This window comes from Physeter macrocephalus, chromosome 4 (assembly GCF_002837175.3).
Source record: "Physeter macrocephalus isolate SW-GA chromosome 4, ASM283717v5, whole genome shotgun sequence".
Classification (NCBI taxonomy): domain Eukaryota; kingdom Metazoa; phylum Chordata; class Mammalia; order Artiodactyla; family Physeteridae; genus Physeter; species Physeter macrocephalus.
In genome coordinates, this window is record NC_041217.1 from 130129492 (window position 1) to 130141254 (window position 11763).

The 11763-nt window shown below is 41.9% G+C and overlaps 1 protein-coding gene across 3 annotated transcripts in view; it reads right to left on the minus strand.

The window, feature by feature from the left end:
• Window positions 1-11763, minus strand: part of PGM1 (phosphoglucomutase 1) — a 71810-nt gene that overhangs the window by 40911 nt on the left and 19136 nt on the right. The window contains exon 1 of one of the 3 annotated variants that reach the window (XM_028489307.2): window positions 5212-5691. The exons of 1 other annotated variant lie outside the window; for it this stretch is intronic. In XM_028489307.2, coding sequence (XP_028345108.1) covers window positions 5212-5511 — 300 coding nt within the window. In that variant the 5' untranslated portion in view covers window positions 5512-5691. Of the gene's footprint in view, window positions 1-5211; window positions 5818-11763 lie in introns of those variants that run through there. One more of the 3 variants, XM_007127920.3, reaches the window with a different exon arrangement.

Here is an 11763-nt window from a genome sequence, read left to right on the forward strand (position 1 = left end):
CCAGAACAGCCAGATGGACAAAGAAATATTCTACTGGACAAGAAAAGATGTCCTTTAATGAACATCTAACAGCTTGGGTTAATAGTATTATTATATCAAAGTAGAGCATTTTATTCCTGTTGTTGAGTAATATTATTATTGAAGTAGAATCAGCATTGCTAAACAAAGCCATTCCTTCAGATAGCTTTTTGGGACTTTGTAGTGTATGATCCAGGGATGCTGTAAGGCTTTGGCAAGAAAACAAAACACAGCCTTTCCAGACTAGGTTCATAATTTGGATACATTAAAAATTTGTGAGAAAACCCACATTTTTATCCACTATAATCATACTTTCAATCCACATTGGGAAAGAGAATATAAATTTAACCAGTTAAAGGAATTCTAACCCAAAGAGAAGGCTTCTGTAAACTAAAATATCTGACAAAGTAAAAAGGGCAAACTTTACATGAAGAAATGTTACAAAATGTATCTCATAAATTTATGTTTCCAGTCAAGCTTGGATTTGGGGGTTCCTCAAAGCAGGACACACCTATCCACGCTAGGGTGTACCTGAGCTACCTCCTGGGCCTAAGGCAGGGAATGCTGGGAGTGTTACTGGGTAAATCAGCCAGAACACCTACATGAAAGAGCTACAGGTGGTACTTCTGTTGCGTTCTTAACTCACCTTCCCATATCTCTCACAGATGGTTATCAGCACAGCTCCTTTGCTAAAATGAGAGTAATTTATATCTGTTTCAACACGACGCAAGTTGGAAAAGAAGGAAGAAGTTCTGTCCGTTCCTCTTACTAGAGAAGATGTGACTGCTACACGAAAAGATTTAAAAAACAAGGAGTTTGTGCCCTTCCTCCATTCTCCCCTCTGAAAGAAGGAAGGGATGAGGATGTTTTTAAGTTTTCCAGTTGTTAGTTCTTCTTGCCCCACCCAAGATAAACATGGTTGAAGAAATGACTTGATGGTGGAAGATGCATTTCTAATGTTGAAAATGCCAATGAGATACCTGGATTCCCTGGGGAAGTTTTCCTGGGACTGTTAGCTGTGCCGCCTTCCCGCAGGTCACTAACAGCTTGACTGCCTTATAATTAACCCTCTCCACTACCAACCACCTCTTAGGAGGCAGCCACTTCATTGCAGGCACATCTTGGCTCTCATGTGTCGCTCTCTGAACAATTTCTGTTATCCTAATATATTTCTTGCGTTCTGCCTCCCTCAGGAAGTGGTAGCTCCCTGACTCAATACAGTGGTAATGGTAACATCTCACCCTTCCAGCAGTTTCTGGGTGTGGTTCTGAGGAAAATAAAAGCCTATGGTTGAGCAGTTCCATAATTTCGATGAGAGGAGCTTACAGATGGCAATTTAATTAGCCAGAGTGGCTGGTGGAGTTATCTGAAAACAGTGTTTGCCCATCAAGCACGCTGACTTTTACTTGGATTCTGTATGTTCTCAATGTGGAAGGGGAAACTGATAAATGAATATTAAGCTATGCCGCCCAAGTCACCCCTTAATTCTACCATTCCTTATGGTGAAATCTGCAGTCTGGAATGGTCCAAGACGGAGAGGACTATACCAGAAGGTAAGAGTAAGAGAGAAAGTCAAGAGAAGCAAGGGAAGTCCATGGTAGGTTCCTTCTCCTGAGCCCAAGAATAGGTACAGCTGGCCAAAATATTCCCTTCCAGAGCAGACTCTTTTCCACGAATTATCCTCAGCAATATTAATCCTCAACCTGATATTGGGGAGATATTACTCTATTATCTTCCTCCCCTTAAGGATGTCTGGAGCATTGTAACAGCTCCTGACTCAACCTCCCCTGCCTCTCTTCCACCTGTACCTCCCTTGCCCTACCCTGGTTGACTCTATCTGACCTTCTCAGGCCCACCTAGTTCATCTTTCTAAACCATAGTTCTAACTGTGTCCCTCCCCTACTCAAAAACCTTCCCTGTACCATATGATCCAGAAATTCCACTTCTAGGTATAGACATAAAAAGAAAGCAGGGACTCAAACAGATATTTGCACACCCATGTTCACAGCAGCATTATATGCAATAGCCAAAAGTGGAAACAACCCAAATGTCCATTAAAAGATGAATGGATAAACAAAATGTGGTATACACATACAATGGAATATTATTCAGCCTCAAAAAGGAAGAAAATTCTGATACATGCTACAATATGGATGTACCTTGAAAACATTATACTAAGTAAAATAAGCCAGACACAAAAGGACAAGTATTGTATGGTTCCACTTATATGAAGGACACAGAACAGGCAAATTCACCGAAAGTAAAACCAAAGTTGCCAGGGGCTGGGGGAGAAGAGAATGGGGACTTCTTGTTTAGTGGGTACAGAGTTTTGGATGAGATGATGAAAAGGTTCTGGAACTAGATAGTGGTGATGGTTGCAGAACATTGTGAATGTAATGAATACCACTGAATTGTACACTTAAAAATGGTTAAAACAGCAAATTTTGTTAGGTATACTCTACCACAAAAAAGAAAATTAAAAAAAAAAAAAACAACCCTTCCCTGGGTCCCAAGTGTCTACCAACTTAGAGATACCCCTTCATCCTGCACTGAGAGTCCTTCACCAAGCAGCCTTTCCTGCCCTTCCTCCTGGCCCTCTACTCCCTTCCGTAAGACTCACGTCCTGCTGCCAAGCTGTATACCTCACTCTCCCCCCCAACCCTACATTTGATAGTTAACCATGACAGGGAGCAAACTTTAAAATATTCCTTTTAATTGAAAATAGGGCCTGGTGTTTTCTTATGTCTCACACAAAAACAAACAAAAAAACAAGTTCCATTTTCTTTGCTCTGCCAGTCATACACACAGGTTCTATTCTCATTTCTAAAATTATCTCTAGGTTTAAAGCTCGGGGGACTGAATGAGATACCCGTACTATAAACGGGGCCCCAACAATGTTTTATTTTGTACATTAAAATTGCCTGTAAATGCAGACAGCTCTGTGCAAATAAAAACAGAGTTTATTCCATTATCCGTAAATGTACCAGATAAAACTGTACTAAAGGGGAGAAATGAAATGATCTCCATGTAGCTCACTAGGCTGAGAAGCTCTCCTAGAATCGGCTCATGGGTAGAGTGGGTATTGACAAAGCTGAGGAAGGAACATTGACTTCTACCAAAATCTGGGGCAATAAATTTTCTTTCCTTTAGATTGCCTCCCTAAAGTTCTGCCCACAATCAAAGGGATGTTAAAGTAGTCAGAATTTAGGATATGTTAGAAAAAGAAATCAAACTATATAGGATATGATAGGTTTTATCAGATGAAAGTGCTATATGGGTCCACTAAATGTTTTACGTAAGTCAGCTGGGTAGTGTGACTGTTTTAAATGCAACACTATTTTTAATGAGGAATGTCCTTGAAAAGACTTGAAAATATTGCTGGGGCTGTCACAGCTTTAACAAATAGGCAGTTACCATATTTAGTCAATTATTATCACTTAATTGCATTATTTAGCAAACCTTCAGATGGTAAATCTGAGAAAGTCTATAGCGTCTGCCTGAATTACACATTCCTACCACGTCTTCCACATCCTTCCGCTTTGCACAAAAAAGAAATGAAGCCAAATATATCACAGCAAAGGGGACAGTGTACCAGATCCACTCAACAATCTAGATATATTCGGAGAAATCATGTTCCATTCGTTCTTCCCCAAAAGATTAAAAGCATCTTAATACCGTTCATTCCTTTTGCAGCTCTCCTCAAAGGTGAAATTGACAGCATGTCACATTTTATCTTAAAAATGTGTATGTGTCATAATTTCATATTTGAGTACTTTATCAGCAAATTTTACATGAGACGCATTCACATTCTGAAACTGGGTATAGAGGAAGCCTCACATAAACAATAGGATCTACAAACTCTTCTAAATTTGATAACGTATGCTTTTTTTTTTTTTTTTTTTGTGGTACGCAGGCCTCTCACTGCTGTGGCCTCTCCCGTTGCGGAGCACAGGCTCCGGACGCGCAGGCTCAGCGGCCATGGCTCACGGGCCCAGCTGCTCCGCGGCATGTGGGATCTTCCCGGACCGGGGCACGAACCCGTGTCCCCTGCATCGGCAGGCGGACTGGCACGAACCCGTATCTCCTGCATTGGCAGGCAGACTCTCAACCACTGCGCCACCAGGGAAGCCCCTTACGTATGCTTTTTTAAAATTTGGCTTTTGCAATCACACCTTCTTAGTGTGTTGTTAAAATAGACTGAAAATGAATGCCCAACACATTTGGCTACAATGCTAAATTTTTATGTTCTCAGAATCAGAATTGCTTCCAGAAAGGAAATAAAACAGATTTTTAAAAATTTATAAGTACTGAAGGACTGTGTACTCCAAATTATTGCTAAGTGTAATCTAAAATCTAAAAATATATTTTTGGTCCCACAGAGGAATTTGCAGAGCAAAAACAGCAATGTCCTGATGCCTGCCTTCCTGTAAATCAGTAAGGCTGTGCAAATTGTTAGATTATCAAGATCAATGCTTCCTGGTGCAAGATTCCTTCTGATTTGGTTAATTCAGGCAACACAGTTTTTCACGATGCAGAGCTTTAGCACAGCCTCCATATATTATAGTCTTACAGGAGTTATTATCTCTACCCTGCTGCACAAATTCACCACACACAGGGCTTCTTTGTGTTCAAGGTCATTATAAGTGGGTTCCCCTGTCACAGGTCCTCTTGGAAAGCTCACACCTAACATTTTCCAATTCCCTCCTAGCATTTCTGCACAACTACAGGGACCCACAAATAACAGCGTGCCCTGGCTTTTGTTTTCCTGTTTGACAAGTGACTGAACTTCAACAAGGAAGCCATTGAAAGAAAACAAAATCTTCTTCTCTCTGCTGCTCATTAGACCCTCATACACAGGACAGAGTGTCCCTCAAAACTAGTTAGAATGTAGATAAGACAGCTTAAGGCTGGGGTATGCTTTGAATGTCTAAAAGCAACAGGTACTTTTTCAAGCAACAGGCACAGAGCACAACATAAGAAATTAAGCTTACATTCCCATATCCCAATGTGACTAATATAATTTCAGGGGTAATATCACAATATACAATCTCTGAAGTCACAATGAAACTTAATTGGATGTTAGTAGCATTGAGGTGTTTACAATATACAAATCTTTGTACTTGTGTATATTTCTGCAAAATTAAGAGGTTATGTAGAGAGCCAGAAGCATAGCAATACTTATCATATACCAACCCCATTGGCAGCTGCCATCTGCACTATTGTCTCTATTGCTGATTTATTAAAATACCGCCCATCTCCACCAACCACCAGTGAGGATCCCTGGCGATCTTTTAGGTCTATGGAAAAGAATACACTCTGGATGAAATTCTCCAGATAGCATGGCTTTGCCTCAAAATAATAGGTTTTCTTCCGTAATCCACTAGTTCCTGGTTTCTGGTCGTAGTAGGGAGCTGTAGCAAAAGTCAACAGACGAAGAGGACCTTCTTCCATTTTGCTGTATTTTCCGGAAATCCATTCATCAGAATCACTCATCTTTCACTTCCACCAGTTGGCTCAGCAAGGGCGTCCAGAAAGCAGTCAAGGGTCCCCCAAATAGTCTGTCCAAACTGAAGCTGCAACAGTGTTGGCCGAGTAACTAAAATAGAGGTCTTGCCTGGAAGATCACTCTCAATGAGGAAGCAGAGTTAATTCCTGTTGTCGTCACCCCTTGTGAAAAAGTTAAGGACCAAACACCCACCCACACCCACAGATCTTCAAAGTTGTTTTGATGAGGACAGTCTGCCCACATAACCAAGCCAAATACCCTTCAATTATTTTTGCCTCGTTTCCCTGTTAGGGTGGAGACGGATCCAGAGGGTGTTGCATGCAGCAGACTTCAGTTACAAACACCAGGTGGCCTACAGACTCCACTCTCAGAGCCAGACAAAGACGGAGCAAGTGCCGTCCTGAGACGCAGGATCATTAACAAGACACCCTGGTGTGGCTCCGACTGCTACTGACACCCCTAAAAACAGAGCCTCTCTCTTCCCTGGTGGAGCAGTGGTTGAGAATCCGCCTGCCGATGCAGGGGACACGGGTTTGTTCGTGCCCCGGTCCGGGAAGATCCCACATGCCGCGGCGCGGCTGGGCCCGTGAGCCACGGCCGCTGGGCCTGTGCGTCCGGAGCCTGCGCTCCGCAACGGGAGGGGCCACGGCAGTGAGAGGCCCGCATACCGAAAAAAAAAAAAAAAAAAAAAACCAGAGCCTCTCTGGGCAGTCATCACTGAGAAGGCCATCTGCAGCTAAAGTTGTTCCAGGCCATCTCACCAGTTAAAGGTCAATCTTAAAATGGAAGTGAAGGATCTCAGTTACCTCTGGTTTCCTTTCATCACTGTCATTTTGATACTTAAGTATTTGATACTCAAGAGATTTTTTTTTTTTTACTTCCCACATGCAATCCCAGTTAGAAGGAAAAAAAGCATCTAACAGAACAGATTTATTCACTGGCCACCAAAGATTTAACAAAAAAGTATTCAGTTCTAGAAGAATAGAGATTCACAAATATGCCCTGAATGACCAACAGCTTGGTCATTCCCTTGAACTTATAGAAAAGTAGGGATGAAGACGCACCAAATCCTTGAAAACATAAGCAGAATAGTGTGTGTGTGGTAGGGGGAGGGGGAAGTAAGTTTTTCTGAATGCATGAGGCTTGATCAAGTTATTATTTGGAAAAATAATATGAACATAAGATTAAATTTTGTATATTCATATTCTCAGTTTTAAGTAGACTTGACTTTTAAGAAAACATTTTTAGTGAAGCAGTTTAAGTCCTTTGCATTTGAAGAACCTAAGATGTTTAAAAACGTTCTACCTCATCCCATTTGATCCCTGAGATTTTATTAATAATCTATTTCGGTACATACATGTTGTGTTCTTTATCTGGCTCAGCAAAAGTTGTCAATTACGAAGCTCCATTGTCAAGGTTTTGGTGAACTTGTTAACAAGGCTTAAAAAGTAAATCAGGACTAGTTACGCCACATGTCTGCGGAGTTTGATGTGCACATAAAAGTCAGGTTTTCAAGGGAAAAGTAGTAATCTCTTGAGAAACAAAATCTGAGGATTTTTCTACTAATTTGTCAAGCCAGGTCCAAAAGCAGATAGTCCCTGAGAGCAGCACACTGCCCTCTGTGAGGCAAGAATGTCTCTGTGCTCCAGGGGCTATGCATACTGGACCAGGAGAGCCAACGGGCTCATGAGCAGAAAGGAGGCCACTACCAAGGAAGCCTAGTCTCCTTCAAATGGCAAACGGGGCTGGCCCACCTGAAAAGAGGACCTCGAGACATAACATTATAACAATTCACAGGACACGTCTATTAAGCTGAAAATCAGTCAGCCAAAAGACAATTGCTTTTTATAGCTTATTTCCCCCTCTTATTTCAATTTTAAAACTAAAATTCTTATGAAGTAAGCTTCCTTTATGAACAGTAGTTTACACACCCAATGTTTTTCAACTTACTACAAATGCATTTTTTAATTCATATTTTTTAAGTTCCTTGGCCAGTTTTCTCTGGTTTTAGATAGGCTCGCAAATTATGCCAGTCTATGCGTCTTGACATATTTAATAATAGATCCACATTTATGAAATATCAACTCAACAGTCTTTTCATCGGGAATAACAGAGCAACCAACCATGTAATTGGTAGTGTCCTTAACAAGGTCTTGAAAGCCCAGCATAGATTCAGGGACACTTCGGTGCAAAGGGGCTCCTATATACCCACTAAAGCTTCTCTGCCCACACATTCCAGCATGTTCTCTGCTGGTGATCAACCGCTCTCTCTCGAATCTCTTTCTGAAGCCAGAACTAGAAGAGTAATGTTTTGTTGGGGGCTTTTCCCACACATTCACTTATTTTATTTACAGTTTATGGTCAATGCAAATCAATTCCGTAAAATGAGAAATGATGAAGAATCAAGGCATAACTATGAAAATTCAAAATCGATAGATGTTCAACACAAAAAAACTACAAGCATAAAAATGGGTTAGTTTGCAGCATAAGATCCAACAGGTGTTATTTCAAAGGATGGCAAATGCTTGCTTTTTTTTTTTAAAGACAGTGGCCACATCAGATACTAGAACACCTCAGCTTAGCAGTGTGTTTTCATATGAACTAAAATTTATTTCTAAAAATATTTTTTCACATTGAAACTGTTGTAAGAGCTAAACTTCTCTAGGATTAAGCCTGTTCCTAGGCCTAGTACCAGTTTCTAACCACCTAAAAACTGACTGATACAGAAAGTATTCCAAACGTAAGTATTCTGATTCTCAAAGGTTAAAAAATATATATTCTAAAGTAGTTTAGAAGAATCATTGCAAACAATAATGCTGGTACTCTTCCACTCCGAACTCTCCAAATAGCTGGTATGCCACTTTGAGGTTCTTTATTTGATGGCCTCTCACTTCCAAGGTTTTTAAATATACCTCCCCAGTGGAACACCTTCATATTTAAAACATTATTGAACACAAATGGAAATAGACAGCAGTGTTTGAGCATCAAGAAGTCCTACCTGTGAAACCTGGGGAATCAGGTCACTAGGTGAATCCAGAGCCCCCTTCCTGGATGGGAATGTCCATGTGGACACATACACTTTTTAACTTCAGTGTATGTGAGCCAGCTTTATGGCGAGGCATGGACTGGAAAAGACCCCATCTCTCATGGCCCTTGCACATGCCAATGAATATCCAGCAATTTAAGCGCACATCAAATCTAAGGCTCCGAAGGAGAGAGTTCTGTACCCCAAAATGAACAGCAATGTTTTCATCAACTACATGTGTCAGCATGGTGTTTGTGAACATGCAAAACTAAACCAAAAAGATATAATCCTTGCCCTAGAAAAGCTTCTGTTCTAAAGATGGGCCTGAGTCATAATTTTATGGACACTATAGAATTCAACCCCACATAAAAATATTACCAGAAGCAGCAATGTTAGATGGACTGTGAAGTGTGGTAAAAAAGAAGCATTAAAAACATTAAGCTTCCGAAGACGCTCAGACTAAGTGGGGTAGCTATTAAGAAACTCATTTGTTTGAGCTCTCGAGCAAAGGTTGAACTTCATCTTCGGAAACGTTACTGTCGAGCATAGCGAACCCAATTTGGCGTAATGAATTTGCCTGCCTTGCCAGTACTCCTTCACAGTGACACAAATTACATTTAAACCATGCGAGGGATTTAAGGATTATTCCCTTCAGACAAGGAACTTTCATACTGGTCTTGGGTCCAATCAATTTCACAATGGCAGAGTTATGAACCCCCCTGCTCCCAGCCTCGCAAAGACCCCAGCTCCCACTCTGATCAGCAATGATGCCTTCCTAGTAGAACACAGCAGAAACTGAAGACTTGCCAATCCTTTATTCATTCTATCTTTCTTTCTTTTTTGCCATTGACAAATATTTACTGGGTTACTAACTGCTGTGCCCCAGGACCAGTGGGAGGGCTGGACCCAGGCCCTGAAAAGGTTCGCCTCTTCACACCAAGAATTTTTCTTTAGAAAACGCCACAGGTGTGGGCATAGTGGATAGAACTGGTAACCCTTTCTCTCAGCACAAGCACTAGAAAGAAAGCTACTAACTGGGCTAAAAGCAGCAGGGGTCATTAGACCCCCAGCCCAAAGCCCTGTACTTGTGACAGCTGCAGGTGCCTGCCTGAGTGCTTGGGGTGTTTGACCCCAGTGACAGGAAACAAAAGCGGGGAAAAGTCATTTATTTCTCCAACCAACAGTAAGTAGGCATGTAGTGAATGCCAGCCTCAGGAGAGGCACTGCAGGATAATGCAAAAACCACAGGTTCAGGAGCCAGACACAACCAGGGCTCATATCTTGCACTCTAAAATGTATGAGGAGGTATAATCTTGAGCAAGTTAACTGACTTGAGCCTGTAAGATGGCAATAGCTGTCAAGGTTGTTCTGAGAACTGAATCAGGCAACAGGTGTGAAAACACTTAGTATCTATGTCTGGCATACAGCAGATTATCAGTAAATGTCAGCCCCTCACCCTTCCATCCTTAATGTCCTCATCTCTAAAATGGGATAATGATACCTGCCTCACAAGGTTTGGGGGACGATGACTTCCCTGAATGTCTATGAAAGCCTTTGTGAACTAGAAAATGATGTAAAGATATGAATTTTTTTCACATTCTGAGGGGTGATAGGGATAGGAAAAAAAGGTGAATGGACCTTTGTTCTTAAGAAGTTCATTTTGGAGGAGGCATCACAGCCTGGTGGCCTCGGTGCTGTCCCGGAGGTGCATGGACAGAGCCATGGCTCACAAGAGGTTGCAGTGATGGGGTAAGGCTGAAAAGTAGTTGGGGCAAGATTATAGAGTCTCATGAATCACAATAAAGTTTATTCTGCAGGCACCAAAAGCTATGGAAAGTTTTAAGCCAGAGGAATACAAACTGCTATTTTTTTGGAAAGTTGAATGGCTGCCAGCGGTGCATCAAATAGCTTGGAGGAGAGACTGGAAAAAGATGAACCAAGGCTTGCAAAAAAGGATTCCCTCTGCAGCTGAGGTGGCTCTGAGGATCCTGGTCTCTGTGATCTTGTCAAGAGCTGCTCCTCTTACATAGGACTTCAACTTTGAGTCTTGGCCAGTTTGGGCCCTTTTAAGTTATTTTCCTCCAATATGAAGACACTACCCGAATAAGCTCTCTTTCCTCTGACCCCTTCAGTTCACTCTCTCTCTTCTCTGAGAACTGTCCCCTACCCCACCCCACAAGAGTGGATACCTAGGGCCAAGTTTCTACTGTAAGACCCTGATGCCAGGCCATGATCACCAAGGGCAGACACCTGACCAAAGCTGGATCACTCATATTTTTTCTCCTAGGAATCTAGAATTAGGACTCAAAAGTGTGCCGGTCAGATTCAGTTAGTTCTTGAACTGGGAATACAGGTAAACTCAGGAGTTGTGGGGCAGGGATGTCGTGTCATGAGAATATCTATAGAATTGTAACTGGCAGCCAGATGATACATGAGAATATGAGACGATATTATGCAGGATCCAACTCTGGATCACTCAGGCATCCCTAACAGCTGGGGGCCTGATGTATAGGAAGAACTGGAAAAGAATTCAGAGTATATTCAGGCAGAATATAGGTTAGATGAATCTTCTCAGTGGGTAAGGGTTGCAGACTCGTGAGACATGAGAGTTGGGGAATGTGGTCTTTGAACACAAGCCATTTGAGACTCCCCTGGTGGCACTGGCATTCTGGACTGGGGTGCTTCCATAGCCAGGTTTCCGGTCAGTGTCACCCCCTATTCCATTGGAAAGGTAACTCCTAATTGCTTGGGATAAGAGAATTTTTTTAAAAAAATAGATCTTTATTGGAGTATAATTGTTTCACAATACTGTGTTAGTTTCTGTTGTACACCAAAGTGAATCAGCCATATGTGTACATATGTCTCCATATCCCCTCCCTCTAGAGACTCCCTCCCACCCTCCCTATCCCACCCCTCTAGGTCATCGCAAAGCATCAAGCTGATCTCCCTGTGCTATGCTGCTGCTTCCCACTAGCTAACTATTTTACATCAGTAGTGTATACATGTCGATGCTACTCTCACTTCGCCCCAGCTTCCCCTCCCACCCCGGGTCCTCAAGTCCAGTCTCTATGTCTACATCTTTATTCCTGCCCTGCAACTAGGTCCATCGGTACCAATTTTTTTTTTTAGATTCCATATATGTGTTAGCATACGGTATTTGTTTTTCTCTTTCTGACTTACTTCACTCTGTATGACAGACTCTAGGTCCATCCAC